The sequence below is a fragment of the Dunckerocampus dactyliophorus genome, chromosome 7 (assembly GCF_027744805.1).
Source record: "Dunckerocampus dactyliophorus isolate RoL2022-P2 chromosome 7, RoL_Ddac_1.1, whole genome shotgun sequence".
Lineage (NCBI taxonomy): Eukaryota > Metazoa > Chordata > Actinopteri > Syngnathiformes > Syngnathidae > Dunckerocampus > Dunckerocampus dactyliophorus.
In genome coordinates this window covers 26387159-26408333 of record NC_072825.1, presented here as the reverse complement: position 1 = coordinate 26408333, position 21175 = coordinate 26387159, and the positions used below count along the sequence as shown (strand labels likewise).

The 21175-nt window shown below is 39.3% G+C and overlaps 2 protein-coding genes across 4 annotated transcripts; both read left to right on the top strand.

Moving 5' to 3' along the window:
- The first annotated feature begins 408 nt into the window (after window positions 1–408).
- On the top strand, window positions 409–13298 carry il6r (interleukin 6 receptor). Of its 3 annotated transcripts, none has more exons than XM_054782930.1 (10): window positions 410–634; window positions 2519–3043; window positions 4231–4354; window positions 4580–4758; window positions 4838–5001; window positions 7365–7509; window positions 8084–8124; window positions 10119–10164; window positions 12533–12638; window positions 12702–13289. In XM_054782930.1, the coding sequence occupies exons 1-10, from the start codon at window positions 553–555 to the stop codon at window positions 12943–12945; spliced, it is 1656 nt and encodes a 551-aa protein (XP_054638905.1). In that variant the 5' UTR covers window positions 410–552; the 3' UTR covers window positions 12946–13289. The 3 variants fall into 3 exon arrangements, with proteins under 3 accessions (XP_054638906.1, XP_054638905.1, XP_054638904.1); XM_054782929.1 differs by having other exon boundaries at window positions 411–634; window positions 8081–8124; window positions 12702–13262; XM_054782931.1 differs by lacking the exons at window positions 4231–4354; window positions 4580–4758 and having other exon boundaries at window positions 409–634; window positions 8081–8124; window positions 12702–13298.
- Window positions 13299–14270: 972 nt separating this feature from the next.
- Window positions 14271–16565, top strand: LOC129185287 (RIIa domain-containing protein 1). Its single transcript, XM_054782115.1, has 4 exons — window positions 14271–14394; window positions 14467–14543; window positions 16214–16260; window positions 16327–16565. The coding sequence occupies exons 1-4, from the start codon at window positions 14314–14316 to the stop codon at window positions 16392–16394; spliced, it is 273 nt and encodes a 90-aa protein (XP_054638090.1). The 5' UTR covers window positions 14271–14313; the 3' UTR covers window positions 16395–16565.
- The last annotated feature ends 4610 nt before the right edge of the window (window positions 16566–21175 follow it).

Sequence of the window (21175 nt, the reverse complement as noted above, 5' to 3'; positions counted from 1 at the left end):
ATGTCTATTATAGGCAAACCCTCTAATTTGGGAGGAAATGCATTGTTAAAAAAAAGACCTGAATTAGGAGATACATATTTTTGAAGGCAAAAAATATGAAATGAGGTGACATGTTTGCAATTAGAAAAGAAAAGTCGCAAGGTTTGGTTTTCATTGGGCAAAAATCAAGTCATTTGCAAATAGATGCCTTCATTTGAGAAAAACATAAGGTAGCTAATACAAATATATTGCAGGACATCCTTATTTGGATGAAATTCAATTACAATGGTGATCATTATTCTTGTCCAGTTCCACAGGGCTCTGCAGGAGGATATCCTCTATGCAAGTGTGTGTGCGTGCATGGGTGTGTGTGTGTGTGTGTGCGTGCGTGAACATGTGTGTAGGGGGGCGGATGAGTTTCACAATAACGAGTTCCAGAGGAAGTTTGTACACTCCAGACACAAGCTGGGCTCTCCGTTTACAAACAAGCACAAGTATCCAGAAGAAGGACTGCTACTGGAGGCGATGTGACCACTTTATGACTCCTCTCTTGGGGGATTCTACAAGCAAAAGATGCGCCTTTTCCTCCCTCTGCTGTGTGCCCTTTGCATCACGCCGGTAGGCAGCTTTTACCACGGGACCTGTCCGAAAAAAGGTAAATGAATGCTTATCTGACAGTTGTTACAGTGTAAAATACACTGTACGGTGTTTGTCCTCTTTCATCGTTAAATAAAAAGGACTTTGACAGTGTTGCCTAATGTTAGAATAAGACAAAATGGGACTTTTGTGCCTCTCTTGACAGATATTCCACTTGTTTACTTTAATCTTGCGCAGCTGTTGTCAGACCATGGCATATAGCCTTCCTGGGTGTTTTATTTGATGTTATTGGACCGAAAACGACAGTGATAAGGTCGTTGGAATCATCATTCTTTCAGAATTTCATGTGTATTTATCTCCCTTTAATTTGTATCCCTTCCAGCTGCTGTGATTCTTCCTGTGGGAAAGTGTGTTTACTCTTTAAAAAGAGCAAAAGGTCATTTGGTGTCCAGTCAGCCAGCAGAATTTAAACGTTTGTCTCTCTAAGAGTCACTGAGTTGAGGGTGAAATCAGAGCATACTGGTTATTTAGGTAAGAGAGTGCACAAGCGAGATTGAGGAGGAAGTTAAATTTGGTCATTTTTGGTTATGAGATTCAAATGCTGAATGTCCATCAGCTAAAACAACTTAAGTCCTGGTGACCCCTCATTAGGTGCATTACTCCGCTAAATTCAGCAATCCAGAGCCTTCTTTTTCTCAATATGTATTTTAGATTTCATACAGAGCGTAGTGACTCAGTTGCAAAGTCACTGTGTGTAGGTAATATTTACCCCTCCACCCCAATCCCCTGAACCATTACCATAACCCCAACAACAACTACAACCCTAACCTAAATCCTAACCTAACCCTAAACCTGAAACTCAAACCGTAACCATACCAACCCTCCAGTTATTGTTTGCCGATAAACTCCTGTATTTTGACCTTTTTTCCCATCGCCCTCCAATTGAAATATTTCAAATTTTACGTAGTTTAACTTTCATCCACAAAAAAAAAATGTTGGTTTCTCATATTATGACCTTTTGAAAAATGTAATTCTTTTATTAGGATTTTAATATTTTTTGAAATATGTCGACTCTCTGCTACTAAAATGACATGACTTTTCCTCATAATATGACGAGTTTATTCTCATAAAATAGTGACTTGGAATACAACCTTTTTGTATTCATATTTTGATTTTATTCTTGTAAAATTACAGCTGTTTTTTCCATTTCTATTTCTGCTGGGGGGGTTTTCCAACTATTTGAACTTGTAATTTTTTTTTTTGTAATGATGACTTTATTCCCATAACATTTTGGCGTTATTTTCATACCATTATAACATTTTTACCAAATTTTCCAAAAATTACAACTTTATTCAGTTGGTTTGTCTCTCATATAACGACTTTAGAAAAGTAACATTAGAAGAATTTTCACTATATGAATTAAAACTTATGCTTCTAAAATTATTTTTCCTCACATTATTCCCACATTATTCTGGTAAAATTATGACTTTTTCTCGTTAGATTGCAACTTGTTTCCCTTAATGTTTTTACTTTATTCTTGTAAAATTACTGCTGATTTTTTATTTTTGCTGGGTTTTTTTGTTAGTTTTCCTGTTAATGTTTTTTTATCATATTTTTAGAATGTGCCATGGGCCAATAAAAAAACAGCCGTGGGCCACAAATGGCCCTGAGGCTGCACTTTGGACACCCCACCCCAACCTGACATTGACACTCACTCAAACCCTAAACCTAACCTTAATCTAAATCTTAACCTGACACTAATTCACACCCTAATTGCAACCTTAAACCTAACCCTAACCAAAAAAGTAACCATAAAGCCCAAACCTAACCCTAAAACTAACACCAATCCAAATTCTAATCTTCAACCCTAACTCTAAACCCGAACCCTAACCCTTAGCCTGTTCACACGCAATAATCCGTATTATTTCCTTTCTGTCTTCAGAACCTCCCCCTGGTGTGTTGGTTCTGTCCCCGGGCAGTAGCTTGGTTCTGTCCTGTGATGGTGACGTGAAGGTGGACGGAGCAAAGGTCAAGGTGTCCAAACAGGGCTCAAACAACAACGCAGGAGAACACTCCTCCAGTGAGACACAGACCACTGCATACAAGCCACACCGCAATGAAGCTTTAATAAAAGCTGATACAAATGCACTGAAGGGTAAGCATGAGGAGCAAGGAGTCCAGGCTGGAAGAGAAGGAAGATCATCTCCTGTGTACCAAGTCTTCCAGCCTACCAGTACACCTCCAAAGGCTGAAGACATGGACACCAGCAAGGTGACAAGGGGATTGAAAGGGAAGTGGAAAGTGAATGGGAAGACGGTAGGGAGAGGACACTGGGATTGGGGAGGGTTCACAGTGGGGAGCGGAGGGGCACAACTCTCTGTGTCCTCAACGCGACCAAAGGATTCCGGGAATTACTCTTGTCACCACCGAGGCCGAGAGAGGTTCTCCGTAAAGGTCATCGTGGCAGGTAAGTAACATAAAAGATAGATAACCACAGGGTATTCAGCAAATCCAATTAAAACCAATAGGCCACTCAACCCTAAAATACCGGGGGTCTTCGGATTATGAAACCTAGGAGTTTTCGTGGAAGTGGGAACTTGTACCTAAATGAACTCCTAAGTCACTCACAGAGTACACAGAACACAGGAAGGACACATCAAATACAGTCATAAAAAGATGACATTTTAAAATGAACAATGACATGCACGTGCACTGAATTTAAAGCGCACAAATTTCGCATGTCGCTTGGCTGGACGGAGACTCGCGATAATCGCCCTGTCACGCAGGTTCCATTGAAAATGAATGGACTAGAGGCAACGTCGCCTCCCGTGTGTAAAGCGCATTACTAGGTACAGTAAGCGCTCGTCCATGCAGTACTCCCTCTGCCCTGTAGGGGGCAACAGAAAAAAGCACACGCACAATGAAGCAGCAGTAGAAGAAGAAGACGGCTCACATTTAAACAAATACGGGCTATCAACTATAAAAAAAAAAAGGTAGACACTGAAGATTACACTTTCAACTGCAATTGGACTACAAAATATGAGCAAACTACCACATCTTCTAAAATTGATTCTTAAATGAAAATATTTGCACTTTTGATACGTCAATCATCTGAGGTAATGTTTGTCTGAAACGTTTGACGGTTGAAACCGATTGTAAACGCAGCAATAACAGTTTTCATTCTTATAGTGGCTCTTAAGAATTAATCATTTATTCTAATGGTTTTAATTATTTTATTTATTTATTTTTTTAAATTTAAATACCATTTTCACAAATTTGATATGATTTTGTCCTCAGTTTTTTCTGTTGTTGTCTCGTAGCTTGGCTATATCACCCCCGCTGCCTCAATAGACTTCAGGGTTTCAAATAAATAAATAAATTACTTACATTAATGAATGACTTAGTCATTTATTAAAATAAAAATGCATTTAATTAATAAATTAATTAAAAGTCTTGTATTGTTTACGCTATGATATGAAATACACTACTTTTTCAAATTGACCAGACGCGTTAGGTGAATTTGCACAAAGTATCGGTATCGGTTTTACTCAGTATCAGATCGGAAGCAAAACCATTGGTATCGCACATCATTCGTGATTTCCTACCTGAAAACGTCCGTGAACAGTAAGAGTATCTGTGCTCGCTGTACTGTAGATGCTCCAGAGAGTCCCAGCCTGTCCTGCAGCAAAAAGTCACCCAGCAGTAAGATTCGCTGTGAGTGGACGCCTGCCAAGCCATTGACTTTACGACCTAACTGCTACCTGTGGCTCAGTAAACGGTAAGAGAGAGTAGTACTGATGCTACTGTTCCGGCGTAATACCACGCATCTACAGATCAATAAAAGTCGTATCGGTGTGGTAAAATGCTGGGCTGTTGTTGTGCTCATTCTAACAAGCTGCTTGGCCAAGCACAGTCATTAAGATGAAAAGTTATTTTAAGCCGCAATGTTCCACTCTTGATTTCCTCCCATGGCACGTTCCTATCTCCTCTTCCCCTCCCCCAGGCCCAGCGACACATTCCATCGTTTTCACTGTTCCTTCTCCTCCCGTTGGTCCCGCTGCTGGTGCGCTCTTGACCACGACGAGGATGAGCTCAGAACTTTTCACATGGCCTACTTGTGCGTGACAAGCATGGCGGGCAACGCCACCAGCCCCATCTTGCCCTTTTACCCTCTGGATATTTGTACGTTCTTACCACCTCGGTGCACCGAGTTGTGCTTGGGTTTTAAAGTGAGTCACCACGGTTCTCCCTGCTTTCTCAGTGAGGCCTGACCCTCCAGCGGCGGTGTCGGTGCGACAGGAAATAGGGCATGAGACCAGGATAACGGTGAACTGGACTTACCCGGCCTCCTGGAAGTCTCAAGACAGTTATTATGAGCTCATCTACGAACTCAAATACCATCCGGTCAACTCTTCCCATGAGCAGGTACACACCAAGAACAATGAGGCAGAAACAATGAGGCAAAAAGTCTTTGTTTGTTCAACTGTTACCGGTAGTTAGCCAGTAGGCTACTTCCTGGTTCATGCAGGATGATATAATAGCAACAGCCCTGTAGTTGGGGGCACTCACACTAGGCCAGGGGTGTCCAAAGTGCGGCCAGAGGGCCATTTTTACCCCGCAGCTCGTTTTTTATTGACCCCAGCATATTGCAAATATAAAATACATTAATTATTAATGAGATATTGCTTTGTCACCTATAACATAAAGCTACGATGCAGAGGTTTTGCTCTGATAGTTTAGCATATATTGGATTGCTTTTAGCATCTTTAATGCACAAAATGTCTCAAAGTGCCCCCCGCCATCCTTCTATTTTTCACGTGCGTTTGCGTGGAACTGTGCCGGGTCCTGGCCTACCTCTTCCAAAAAGTGAAGTGGGCCTTGTCTGAGTGCAAATTGGTGCGCTCGGACTAGCCACCCAAGCCCGTCCTTAACCCTTTGAATGCCCATTTGATTCAATGATGTCACTCTTTTTATTTTAAAAAAAACACATACAATGAGTGATTTTCCATATAATAAATGTTGGTGGGCTGGGGATTTTTTAAAGATTGGGCATAAATATACATAAGATTAGTATTAAAATTGATTTTGATGCCTTGTTTTTTGGGGGGTTTTTTTGCAGTGTCAGATTCTGAATTTACTGCCCCTTAGAGGACAAAAAGGTCCAATTGACCTCCATTATAACCACAATATTTCAACGTATTACACAATTAATCATGCATTTTTCTCATTTCAGGGTTTCATTTGGTTGAAAAATTGTCCAATTTGTCGTATTTCAGATTAAAATTTGCCCCCAGTGTCTGCTTGACCTATGAAGAAATGAGAATTTTATTATTTTTCATGAAAAAAGCCATATGAAAAATAATTTCATATGGAGTAACGCAACCATAATTACGAGCAAAAATTTACCTGAAAGGACAAAAAGGTCCCAAAGGACCCCAGAGGGTTAAAGACACAGTACAATTGGTCTAGTGTGCCTTAGACTTCTGAAAATTTGGTGTGAGAAGTGAGATGGTTTACTGTAACGCAATCCATGGTGTGGGGTGACTTTTGGGACAGGCGTGATTGACTCCGGAAATGTGTGTGTCTATTGGAATGGGGCGCCCATGTGGTACATAAGTCTGAGAGAGTGCAAGGCGCACTTAGGCTTCTGAACAATTGATGTCAGAAGCGGGATGGTCCATCCATGCTGTGTCTGAGACACTTGGGAAAGGCAACCCAAGGTTGTGATTGTCCCTGAAAATTGGTTAGGCACTAATAGGATGAGTCACTGGAACACACTCAAAGGCGTGGGGGACCTTTGGGACAGGTGTGATTGACCCTGGAAATGTGTGTCCATTGGAATGGGTGCCTATGTGGGACATAAGTCTGACGGAGTGCAAGGTGGACTTAGACATCTGAACAATTGGTATCAGAAGCAGCACAGTTCATCCATTTGGGACAGGCCACCCAAGGTTGTGAATGTCACTGCAACACACTCTAAGGCATGGGTGACCTTTACAACTGGTGTGATTGTCCTTGAAAATTGGTTAGGCACTAGTAGGATGATTGGAACGGGACACTTGTATGGGACATGAGTCAGTGTCCTTGCTGCGGATTCCCAAACAATTAGCACTAGAAGGATGGTTCGTCCATGTCGTTCCAGGACACTTGGGACAGGCAACCCAAGGTTGTGATTGTCCCCGAAAATTGGTTAGGCACTAGTAGGATGCTTAGAATGGGGCTCTTGTGTAGGACATGAGTCAGCGTCCTGACTGTAGATTTCCTAACAACTGGTGTCAGAAGTGGGATGGTTAATAACTGTGTGGCTATCTATGGCATGCCCATTTGGAAGAATCCCGCAAATGGTTGAGGCACAAGGAATATCGTTAAGTGTGTTGGACATGGGCTGGTGTCCAGAAGCCTTACACTTCCTAACAAATGGTGTGAGAAGTGGGATTGTTAACCATAGAAACCAAACCCCATAGTGGCAAAAAGTGATTTCTCGTCGTCCTGATCTTTACCCAAACTGAATAGGTCCTTTTGGAACATGTTCCATTTTCACATAGAAGTGTTTTTTTCAACTACCTAACTAAACAATAAACATGGATCAAAAGAGTAGTAGTAGTAGTAGATGTGCACCGCTATGATATCACTACTTTTAGTAATAGTTTTTAACTTGTTAGTAAATGTGTGCGTATACCCTTTATAAAAGTGCAGTAAACAGTTTATGTGACATTAAATGGATGTTCTGCGTGCATTAAACATGCTCTTACTGCGTGTGTGTGTGTGTGTGTGTGTGTGTGTATTAGGTGAAGTTAATCAGGGGCCGTCGCTCCTCCACCATCACTGATGCACTGTCAGGTGTGGAGTACATGATCCAGCTCAGAACCCAGGATGAATTTGATGGTCTGTGGAGCAGCTGGAGTGCACCGGTCTATGGCAGCAGCTGGACTGGTAATTAAGTACAAAACAACAGACACATTGAATAACGCCGGCTTCTTGTCTTGTTATTGCGCTTCCTCCTTCGCTGAGGATTGTATAAATCATCATCATCGTGTAGGACGTGCGAGTATGATGCTGGCATCCGCTTGGACTCCGGCAGTACTTGATCCTCCCTGGACACACAAACATTGCCATGGCAACCCCAAAGGAGGCGCTCCTGTTTCCTTCCTGCATGTTCAGCGGAAAGTTCCAAGAAGAGCATGCAAACACTTTCTTCGGCTCCTTCCTCTTCCTCTCTTTGTCACAGAGTTTTAACATCTTTCCAAAATGAAACATTTCATTGGGTACGCCTGCAGAATGAAATGAAATCCGATACGAGATTTCTACCAATTTTCTGCTTTTGCACAGAAACTAATGCTCACCTATGAGAGATATTTGTTGTAGAATGTGGTTATTATTATGCTTGTGACGTTCGTTCACTCCATCAACACGGAAAAATACTAATAAATATTGCTATGGACCATCTGGATCAAATATCATGTAACTTGAATTAATTCATGTTTTTGTTTATGTTCTGTTTCAGAAGTAAGGACCCAAGAGCCTGTGGCCCTGTACGATGACGATTTGGTAAATATAACAAGAAATATTGATTTATATAAATTGTGTAATCATTAAAATTCCAATACATATATATATTTTTTCAGTATTGTTTTTTTTTAACATCATTTTTTCCAGTATACTCCAGTGCCAGGATAAATGACACCAAGTACGGTCCCTTGCTCAAGAATGATATGTACAGTATAATGTGTATATAAATATGATGACAACAAAAATAACTCATAAGTTCATGATTTGTCAGGATGTCAATATTGATATAATATTGATATTGATGTAAGAAATGAAGTGATTTTGGTTGTTATCAGGAAAACGATAGAAATGGCTCATTATTCATTACTTACGATGAATTAATAAACATAATGAAATAAAAACAAAAAATACACATTTTAGTATATCTAGTCATTTTCATAGTTCCGTAGTTAATAACCATGATCTTTTTTTCTTTGTTTTTTAGCATATGAGGTAACCCCAGTTGAACATTGTGGTACGACTACACTGCAAAAAGAATGGATGTTTTTCTTACCAAGCACTTCCTATGTTACACCAATACGCTCATCTTTGGTCAAAATGTACTCAAATCGGAGATAAATTATGTAAAATCTGCTGGCAGAACAATTTCTTTCCTTTCATGCGCTTTGGCAGGTGATATTTTCTTGTTCTTCTGGCGGATTGTTTTGCTTATTGTGAGTAAAATATCTCAGATTCTGCACAAATGACATAGGATAAGCAAATTAGTCATAAAAACATTGCAATACAAGCATATTGTCAATCAAAATATTTTGTTAAAGTATTTTTGACATTAATTTTAGATCACAAGTTTTTCCAGCGATGGTCACAACGTGAAAAATGAAAGGATGCAACTTTGCCACTTTGATATTTTGTAGTTACGTCTCATCAAGTTACATCTCAGCTTTGTGATGCAGGCGAAAAAGCCTATTATTAGTACTAACATCACTCTTTGCTGTTTTTTATTTTCCAAATATTTCTACTTTTTTTTTAATAAGCTTTGTCAATTTTATTTTTGTAATATTATGACTTTATTGACGTTATTCCGAGAATATTCTAACTTTTTCCCCAATCTAATTTTCCATAATTTACAACTTTATTTTGTTCTGTTTGCTTCTCATATTATTTGTATACGGTATATGAGGTAAATATATATAAAGTATTTTTTCTTTAATATTTCAACTTTAATATTTCAACTCCATGCCATTAAAATGACATTATTTTCCCTCATAATATTATGAGTTTATTCTAATAATATTGTGACTTCTTTCTTTTTAGAATACAACTTTTTTGTCTTGATATTTTGACTTTATTCTCATTAAATTACTGCTGTTTTTTTTCCTTTTCTGCTGTTTTTCTTTTCAAATTTTCCAACTATTTAAACTTGCGTCTTGTAAATCTAGTTCTTGTATTTATGACTTTGTTCCCATAATATTTGGACTTTATTCTCGTAACATTATAACTTTTTCTGCAACCTAATTTCCCAAATGTTACAACTTTATTCATTTTATTTGTTTCTCATGTTACAACTTTAAAAGAAAAACATTATAACTTGAATTAGATAAGTATATAAACTATAACTTTATGGCACTTAAATGATATTATTATTCCTCATATTACTACGTTATTCTTTTAAAATTGAGACTTTTTCTTTTTAGAATATAATTTTTCTGTCAATAATTTGACTTTATACTTAAAATTTACTGCTGATCTTTTTTCATTTTGGCAGATTTTTTTTGGTTTGCTTTCTTGTTCAATTATTTTTGGAGAATGTACCGTGAGCCAATAAAAAAACAGCCAAATGCCGCAAATGGCTCACATTGGCCACATTGGCCACCCCTGTTTTAGATATTTCATACCACAGACTGCAGTGCAATAAGAGTATTTTGTTCCTGTTGTGTGATATGTAGCCACAGTAGTCTGCAGTACATAAAGGTTTTTGCTATTGTCCTTCATTCAATCCCACTAACTCTCCTGTAATCTTCTCCAATGTTCAGTTCCCTGAGTACGAAAGTTCCGGAACAGAAGACGAGCCATCAGAAGGTGAGGCCTGCGCAGTTGTCACTCAATATTCAACTTACTGAGTGGGAGACTCAAGAAAGGAGCGAGTTGATGTTGAAAAGTTCCCACTGCTTTGAACAGGAAGTCATGTCAACATCAACAACCGCTGCACAGGAAACATGGCTCAACACACCTTGGCTTAGCTACGCCCGAAATTGTACTTTGGTGGTCATTGTTCTCAATTTTTGTGGTTAAAATTCATTGGAAGCCAAGTTAGCATTCATGTAATACAGATATTTTTCAAAGTGTCATAATAATTAAGCAAATGCTCAATGACTTCCCGCCCGTTAGCTTGATGGCGGCCATGTTTTTCCAAATAATCCTGCTTAAATTTAACGTACATGTAATAAATTTGCTGATTCGGCTGACCGCCCTAAAGCACTGGTGCCTAAAGTGTTGCCCGGGGGCCATTTGCGGACCCACGGCTGTTTTTTATTAGCCCAAGGCACATTCTAAAAATACTATTAAACAAGAAAACAACAGCAAAATGGAAAAAAACAGTAATTTTGCAAGGTTAAGGTCGATATATCAAGAGAATAAAGTCTTAATATAACGAGAAAAAAAGTTGTCATTTTATTTGAATAACGTTGCAATATTCTGAGGAAAAAACAAAGAATGACGTTGCAAATTTTGAAAAATTTGGTTGATAAAAAAAGTGATAATATGAAGAGAATAAAGTCCAAATATTATGAGAATAAAGTCTTGGCCAAGGATGTCCAAAGTGTGGCCCATGGCTGTTTTTATTGGCCCAAGGCACATTGTAAAAATACAATTACACAAGAAAACAACAGCAAAAATTGAAAAAAAAAAACAGCAGTCATTTTGCGATAATTAGGTCAAAATATTAGAATAAAAACATAATCTTACAAGAAAAAAAACATCATCTTAGGGGAAAAAGACATCATTTTACTAGAATAAAATTGTAATATTAGGAGGAAAAAACACCTCGATTTCAGAAGGAGAAGTTGAAATATTAAAGAAAAAATGTAATTTATTTTCGAAAGATGTAATATGAGAAACAAAATTAAAAAATGATGTCACAAATTTAGAAAAATTCGGTTGACCTCGGTCCAGATCCAGACCACGGTGATGGCCCTTTACGGACCCGTGACCAATTAAAGTGATTTGGAAACATAACAACATATAATCATGCTCGCGGACCGATCGCAGCGGCAGTTTGCGGGCGTAATTACTGCAAGTATTGCGGTTAACGTCACGGCAAACGCGGTGACGTCACTCACAATGAGCTAATGAAATTGTCCGTTTACTTGCCGGGAAGCATCCATCCATCCATCCATCCATCCATCCAAAAGTAAGAAGGATTGATGTATAAAAACGAACATTTAAAAGTGAACGACGGAGCAATATGTGTTCATTCTTGCCAAACCGCTGTGTCCCATGTGCTCTGAAACTGTAGCGCCCGGTATGAAAAATCTACGAGAGTCATGGCACATTAATTTATGGCACAGCAACGCGCAAATGAGTCTTCACTAAGGCTTGTATGGATGTTGGAGCAAAACAAGAGAGTGGTGGAGGAGCGCTTCTGCTACAGAGATCTTACTCAAAGGTAAACACATTATTATTATTATTATTTTTATTTTTTTTCCAGAGAAAGCGGTGCAGTTTAATTTCACTTAAAAATAATCCTCTTGTGTTCCTTCATTGTTTGTACAGTCAAACTTTTTATTATTTATGTGAAATTCAGCCCTGTTTTCTTTGAAAAGCAATTTAATTTCAATTTCAAAATAAGTGTGTTACACTTATCGGAATCGGAAATTGAGAGTTGGGCGATATCGATATCGGCATATCGGATATCAGCAAAAAAAACAATATTGGTCACCCCTACAAAAAGTTATAATATTACGAGAATAAACACAAAACATTATGGGAATAAAGTGAGAACGTGACAAAAACTGCAAATATTTTTGAAAGAAAACAACAGAATTAATGGAACGATGAGCAAAATACGCCTGATGTTTCACCTGTATTGCACAGCTGCCATGCAGGCTGTTTTTTATTTTATTTTTTTTATAAATATAAGGTGTTGCATATCTACATGGGCCGGTTTACAAATGTAAAGTACATTATATTACATACATGATATTATATACATTATATATATATATCTATATTATTAGAATAAAAAAGTTTGGACACCCGTGCCCAAAAGTTACAGGGTCTTTTGTAGAGCGTTGAGCTGTGTGAGAAATTCCACGTCAATCCGACATCACGTGGTGCATTGGTCAGACAAATAGCAGCACAGGCAGCACAGTCTGGGTCCATATCGTCATGTGCAGCAGTTCAGGAGGGGAAGAGTTTTTCCTCACACGACTCTTTCACGTCTTTGCAGCGCTTCCTGAATTAAGCGTCAGTCCGGCGGCCGTGTCGCATCACATCCTGTGGATCTCATGTCCACTGGCCCTCCTCGCCGTTGTTTTCGTCGCGTGCGTGTTCAGGTGAGCCTCAAATGCGCTGCGAAGTGACAAACTTAGGAATGTGACCCACGTGCTCCGTTTCAGAGACAAGGAAAAAGTCTTGTCCAAACTGCACAGTCTGAGTGTCCCCGGTCGCCGCAGAAGCCCCGCCCAGCCTGCGTCGCCTGCCACGATCGGAGCGGAAGGTCGAGCCCTGGTGACTTTTAGCCCCCCGAGTTCCAAAGAAGAAGAGGAGGCGGGGGGGAATGAGGACGAGCGGTCAGAGATGGCGAGACGGGAAGCCGTTCATTTTAACAACACGCATTACTTCTTGATCCAGAGCCATTGACCCTCACGTGACAATGGACTCTAACTGCTGAATAAACACCAGGGAAAGCTTTTCTACCTTTTATGAAGGAAACATTCAGCCTTTAAGCTACTTTATTTCACTGATGGACCATTCTATTGTACAGAGAACCACGTGTTACAGTGTGGTTGATGATGTGGATGATATGTTTGATCAACTCTATTAAATATCACAGACTCGTGAATGTTAAGTAATGTTTGTTTTATTGTCTGCAATTTTGACACGTTTGTACTTGGTGGTCACTCATTGTAGCAGTTTGTGCACTGCATCACTGACGGGCGTCACTGATATTTTTATACATTTTAATCAGCTAACCAAAAATAACAGCAATGGTCATGGTTTAGTTTATTTCAAACATGCCTACGAGGGGACGTTGACGTACATCACGTGTTTACACAAGTCAACGTGTCCGAAAAGGAGTAGGAAGAAGCAGAGCTGATTTCATCCCACCCCACTGAGGGTTTGTCACTTCCTGTGTTCAACATTTTTTTGATAAATATGTAAACTAAATAATATCTAAATATATGAATAAACCAAATTATATATATTAAATATTTTATATTTAATATTATTCGTAATTTTATTTTTATTCTGCTTTTAAATGTAAAAAAAAAAAACACTTATAGGAACAATAATATTGTTAATACTAATTCTGATCTGCGATTGGGCGGCGATCAGTCCAGGGTGTACCCCGCCTCTCGCCCGAAGTCAGCTGGGATAGGCTCCAGCATACCCCCGCGACCCTAGTGAGGATAAGCAGCATAATAATTCTGATTTATTTCATGTTATTTATTATATATACTTTATAATACAGAATGGTGAGTGTGTTAGGATTCTACCAATAACATTATTATATAATAATTATTATTATTGCTAGTATGTTAATAATTTAAAATAATAGTCATTGTAAAACATTATTATTGTTATAAAAAAAAATAACATCACTGTATGATACAGTGCATTAAAGTGTCAGTGTCAAGCTAAATTGAGCCTTATATTGTTATTAAATGCTATAAATGTTATATTGGCTCTTATTAGATGTGCTGGTGCACCTAATGATATGGCCGCTGAGTGTATTGCAGCACAAACGAACATTAAACAGGACCTTTGTGTACACTTATGACGCCATTATTCCCTTCAAAGTACTCCCAATTAAAAACAGTGGAACGTTTGTGATCCATACGCGCTGTTTCAGGCGCTACAAACTACGAATTAGCTGGTGTTGCGCCGCCATCTTGCGGCTAAACGGCGTAACTTCAAGCGATCGTTTCCACAGTAACAGTTTGTGTCAGCAGCAGATGAAACAGCTTATCGTGACTCAGCACAAATAGACGTGTTCTTGGAGGACAAATGGCGGCAGAAAGCGCTTCGGGACAACTGGACGTCGGCGTTCTGAGCGCCGAACAGCGGGAGAAACTGCGCCTGTTCAAAGTAAGACCCAAAGAAGCAATATGAAAGACAACATGTGGTGAATATTTCACCAAATGTGTTATTTGAGCACAGATCCAGACGAGGATCGACAATGAGGAGTACCTGATGGCGCATCCCGAAGTGGAGATCCTGGTTGGAGATTTTCTCAGGTTTTATAAAACATAAACGTACACATTACACACATTCTTTTTTTAAAAATAAGTAATCTAAATAATAGTAACAACAGTAACTGTATTATGAACATACACTGCTCAAAAAACTTAGAACACAGATCAGATCTCAGATCCCCCAGGACACCATCCGTAGTCTCATTAGGAGCATGCCCCGACGTTGTCAGGCATGCGTACAAGCACGTGGGGGCCACACAAACTACTGAGAATCATTTTGAGTTGCTACAATGACATTTTAGCAAAATGGACCAGTGTGCTGCATCATTTTTTCACTTTCATTTTTGCGGTGTCTTTGATTTCCCCCCTCTATAGGGTGATCATTTTCATTTCTATCAAATTATGTGGCATCATTTTGTTACTAATACATCACCCACTTATTATCAGGAAAGATATTCAAGATCATTTTTCCCCCAGTTTAGATCTGATGTGTTTTTGAAGTGTTCTTCTAATTTTTTTGAGCAGTATATATTAAAATTGTGCTCCCATAACATAATATATAATACATTTTAAATGAATATACAGTTAAAATAATGTTTACTGTCAAAAAGTCAAACATGAGTCAATCTAACTTTATTTTTCTGCTTTTTTAATTTGTTTTTTTTGCTGTTCATGTAGGAAGTAAGGCTGTGAGAGTTATGTATTTTTTAAGTTTTTTTATTAAGACTATATTAAATATTGTGTTAGTAGGGTTTGTGTTGATTTTAAATGTTTAAAATGTAGTAGAACAGGGGCGTCCAAACTTTTTCCGCAGAGGACCACATAATGAAAAATGACACAATGCATGCAGGGACGACTTTGATATTTTTTCGTAAAGCAGATATGCTAAAAAGTTTTATATAGTTCAAGAATATTATGATTGTATTCTCATAATATTTTAACTTTATTCCCCTAATATAATACATTTTTCCCCAACCTAATTTTCCAAATAACTTGATTTTGTTTTGTTTCTGATAATATTATGACTTTAAAGAATAACTTTTTTTAATATTTCAACTTTATGCTACTAACATGCATTATTTTTCCTCCTAATATTACAAGTTAATTCTCCAAAATGAAAAGCTCTGTTTTCTATTTCTGCAGGGTTTTTTGTAATTTTCCTCATTGTTTATTCTTGTAAAATTACTGCAGATTTTTTCCATTTTTGCTGTTGTTGTTGTTGTTGTTTTAGTTTTCTTGTTTAATCATATTTTTAAATCAGTTGCCGGACAATAAAAAAACAGCCATGGGCTGCAAATGGCCCCCGGGCCGCACTTTGGACACCCTTGTATATACTTTAGTGTTCTTTATTTAATGAATGTAGTGTTTTTATTGTTTTATTAAACTATATTAAATATTGTGATTTTAGGAAAATTGACAATGTTGTGAGTTTTTGAGTTATTTGTCTCCTTTTATTTTTATTTATTAAATAATGCATTAATATTGTGATACTTACAGGTTCATTTATTTCTATTGATTGATTGATTAGTGTGATCTGATATGTGTGAATTTTAAAAAATGTTTTACATTTCGTATTGTAGGACATTTTCAAAAAGTCCTAATAAATCACGTCATTGAATAAAATGTAAGTAGTTTATTAAAAGGGGTGAATGATTGTGACGCATATATAATTTACCTAATGAAACAATGCCCACTTCCTGTTTGTCTTGCAGAGACGTGCTTCTTAAAAGACCCACTGACATCTGTGCTTTTGCCGCAGGTGAGAGACAATACGCACAAAACACTCTTTTTATTCTAATCAATGTGCTTCATTGCCTTCTTTCAGATCATTTCACCAACCCAAACCTCCCCGTGCTTATCAACGCTAAAATGGAGACCATAAATACGGACTGAGAGCTGTTGTGATGGACTGTCACACAATATGAAGGACAAAAAGTATGAATTCTATCCTGTTCCTGTATTTGTACAAATAGGACAACTGTAAGTGGAAGTTCTAACATGAGAATCTTTTTAGTGATGTTTGGCTTTGCATTGATATGTTGCAGAAGTTGTTGGACAATAATAAAGGACTGCTTCTACAACCAAGTCTTTGGTCATTTTTAAAGCAGTATTTAGCTGCTCATTTAAAGCTACCATTGGACAAATGTGTTTTTTTTTCTTTAGGGTGCCTACAAATGTACTGTATAAGTGGCCCTTATTTACCCAAACGGGATTGGAAGCAGGCATTAATTGGAGAGAGGCTGAAATTTGAAAAATCATGACAAACACTCGTGTGACAAAGTTGATTTTTTATTCTTACCGATTTTTTTTTTTGTTGTTGCATGTTTGTCACACTTAGTTTCAGATCATCAAAATGTAAATATTAGTCAATGACAACACAACTGAACACAAAATCCTTTTTTAAAATGAAACTAATTATTAAGAGAAAACAAAAACTTAAAACCTACATGGTCCTGTGTGAAAATGTGATTGGCACCCTGTTGAAACCTAACTTAACTGAATTAATTGAGATCTATCAGTCTGGAAAAGGTTATAAAGTCATTTCTAAAGCTTTGGGACTCCAGTGAACCACAGTGAGAGCCATTATCCACAAATGGCGAAAACATGGAACAGTGGTGAATCTTCCCCGGCCAACCAAAATTACCCCGAGAGTGCAGCAACGACTCATCCAAGAGGCCACAAAAGACCCCACAACAACATCCAAAGAATTGCAGGCCTCACTTGCCTGAGTTGAGGTCAGTATTTACAGTATGACTCCACAATAAGAAAGACACTGGACAAAAACACCCTGCATGGCAGAGTTCCAAGACCAAAACCACTGCTGAACAAAAAAAACCATTCAAGCTAGTCTCAGTTTTGCCAGAAAACATCTTGATGATCCCCAAGACCTTTGGGAAAATACTCTGTGGTCTGACGAAACAAACGTTTAGCTTTTTGGAAGGTGTGTATCCCATTACATCTGGTGTAAAAGCAACATGGCATTTCATAAAAAGAACATCATACCAGCAGTAAAATATGGTGGTGGTAGTGTGATGGTCTGGGGCTGTTTTGCTGCTTCAGGACCTGGAAGACTTGCTGTGATAAATGGAACCATGAATTCTGCTGTCTACCAACAAATCCTGAAGGAGAATGTCCGGCCATCTGTTGGTGACCTCAAGCTGAAACCAACTTGTGTTCTGCAGCAGGACAATGATCCAAAACACACCAGCAAGTCCACTTCTGAATGGCTGAAGAAAAACAAAATGAAGACTTTGGAGTGGCCTAGTCAAAGTCCTGACCTGAATCCTATTGAGATGCTGTGGCATGACCTTAAAAAGGCGCTTCATGCTGGAAAACCCTCCAATGTGGCTGAATGACAACAATTCTGCAAAGATGAGTGGGCCAAAATTCCTCCACAGCGCTGTAAGAGACTCATTGCAAGTTATCACAAACGCTTGATTGCAGTTGTTGCTGCTAAGGGTGGCCCAACCACTTATTAGGTTTAGGGGGCAATCACTTTTTCACACAGGACCATGTAGGTTTGGAGTTTTTTCTCCAATGATAACAAAAAGTTTCATTCAAAAACTGCATTTTGTGTTCAGTTGTGTTGTCATTGACTAATATTTACATTTGTTTGATGTTCTGAAAAAGGGACAGTGTAAAGAGACAAATTTGACATTAAATAAAAAAACTTTTTTTTTTTTAGCTTTTTAGCAAAATTTTTAATAATATATAAAAGTATCAACGTGGCTCCCGGCATCCTATCTATGATTTTTCTGTATGGACCCCTGGTCTAGGGCTCGATTCATCAAAACATCATTATTTGCAGCCTCATCACCAAGCAGCGTGAAACGACAACTGTTACCGACATTCCTATGTTGCATTTGTTCCATTTTCCACTTTTGTGGTTAGCATCACACTTCTCCCCTTTGATACCCTTTTGTGGTGACCTTACAAAAACAAGAAATGCAAAGAAAAAGCAAGATATGCTGATGCCATCCCTGCATGATGATGCTTTCAACTCCAAGTTGTTCAACCTTTGGGGGGTTTGACTTTGGAGGTTCTGCTGTGTATTGGCCTGACTTTTCATTAGCTCAAGAAAATGACACCAGTGAGTCTTTTCAAATATTGTTTCCCCCATGTTTGAAGACGCTCTGATGGAGGGAACATCTTGTGTCTTATTCATGAATAATTGACTTTGTAATGTACTGTAATGCCAAACATTTCACCCCCAGCAGTGGAAATGACAAATCATAGAATCAAAGAATGTGTAACTGTGTTATAACACTGTGTTCTCAAAAACTCACCAGTTTCCTGGGGCGGCGGGGTGGGCTGGGGTGGTAATAGTCTGTTTTACAGTGCCACAGTACATGTTGGAACTCATGCTGAAACACAGCTTTCCAGTGCTGGCAGCAATCACGCAGCCCGACACCAGCAAGACACAATTATCTTGTTACTCACTTGTGTTGCAAGTAGGGATGCTCCGATCGATCGGCCCCCGGTCATATCGATCGGCCGATTCCCGTGAAAAATCATGAAATCGCCATATGTTGATAAAAGCCTTTCAACGCCGATCACCTGTGGCTAGTACTGTTGCAGCCCGCAGCGATCCATGCGTGCAGTGTAGCGTCTTGCCCTAACTAACGTCTTGGGCATCGTGCTCCGCTCACTTTCCTTCACAGTGCACAGGCGTGCCAACATCAAGTCGTGTGGAACTAAACTACCAATCTACCATTTTGCGGGGGTAGCACGTTAAAAAGCTTTAATTTAATTTAAAATCAATTTGAAGAGCAAACACTTGATGGACTATGGGGCGTTTTCCAGGCTCACGGTGTGATCATCAGTCATACAGCAGCTAACGCAGCCATGTGGACACACACAATAATTGAATTCATCGGACGAGATGATCAGCCTTTCTCAGAGGTGGAAGACACCGGGTTGGCCAAGTCCTGGTAGAGCTCCACCAATGTGCTCTCACGTCCAAAATCACCTTACAGACGGCGTCTCATCCTGTGTAAGTGTCACCAGTGATATATGTTCTCTTCTAAAAGTAAGTCTCATATGTTTTTGTCTAAATTAAGGTGATTTATTGGGCGCTTTTTTCATATCATATGGCTAATAGTGATCGGTATTGGCCGATTTCAGTCCTGGGTGATCAGTATCAGAATCAGCAGCATAAAACCCAGACTGGAGCATCCCTCGTTGCCAGGGGTGACCTTCCGAGTTTTCTCTGCTCTGACTACCAAAATCCCTCCATTTTCTATGCCGCTTGTCCTCAATAGGATTGAGGGGGTATGCTGGAGTAGGGCGATTTCTCTAAGACTGCAAGGGAAGCTTAGCTACCTTGAAAATGTCCACAAAAAAAAATTGTGAAATATGTACTGCTGTGTGTACATTTCACTGACGAAATATGCGCTAGAATGCCTTCATCTGTTGTTCAGAATGAGCTACTTATCACAGGTAACTGACACCACTTCCTTCTCATTCATCCCCGCAGCGCCATGGTGCTTTTACACAGTCGGACGCCGAGCGCCTACTGACGTTGATGGGGAAGCGTAGAGTGGGTTGTTCCACTGCGCAAAACTGGACGGTCATTAGATAAATGTTGAGCTTTGTCCCGCCCACCGAACGCTCAGGGTCTCTGGGGGTCTATGGGGCAGTGGGCTGGTCCGGACGCTCGGCTTCTGCATGATGATTGGATGATCTTTCTGAGGCGGAAGCCCTTTTTGATTGACAGTCAAAAAGTAAAGTATAAACCTCCACTGGAGCATTTTCCTAAGTTTTTCATTCCGTCGTTCTGAACTGATCTGGAGACTTTACCGATGCCCAGCGACTTTGTCTTTGTCAAAAACAACTAGTGTTGTGTTTGTCACTCTGTGGTTTCTTCCCCCAACGAGCTCCCCCCGCCCTGTCCCGATCACTCACACTCCCAGCCGGTCACACAGTAGCCTTGCGCAGCAGCTTCAGCTGCGGGGCACATACAGTACTATAGACAAACAACCATTCACACTCACATTCATACCTACGGGCAATTTCCATCCATCCATCCATTTTCTATACCGCTTCTCCTCATTAGGGTCGTGGTGGTATGCTGGAGCCTAACCCAGCTGACTTCGGGCGACAGGAGGGGTACAGCCTGGACTGGTCGCCAGCCAATGGCAGGGTACATATAGACAAACAACCATTCACACTCACATTCATACCTATGGACAATTTAGAGTCACCAATGAACCTAACATGCATGTTTTTGGAATGTGGGAGGAGACCGTGAGTAAACCCACGCACGCAGGGGGAGAACATGCAAACTCCACACAAAGATGCCCAAAAGAGATTTGAACCCAAATCTTCCAGATCTCCTGACTGTGTGGCCAACATGCTAACCACTTGTCCACCGTGCGGCCTAACTGCTAAAATATTCAATTTATTAACACTGAATCCTACTTAGTGGAAATTCATTTATCGCAGTTGAGTCTGGACCCAATTGATTGCTATAAACGAGGGACGACTGTATTTATAATTTAGGCCAAGATTATGTAACATTTGCTTAAATGCGCATATTTTGCCATTTTGCCATACAGCAACAACTTAGTTATTTAAAAAAAACAGTGAAAAACAGTATCAGTATCGGCGATGCTGGCCCTGTATTTACGTACTTGGTAGTGGATCAATACTAAAATTTGCAGTGTGACTTTTCC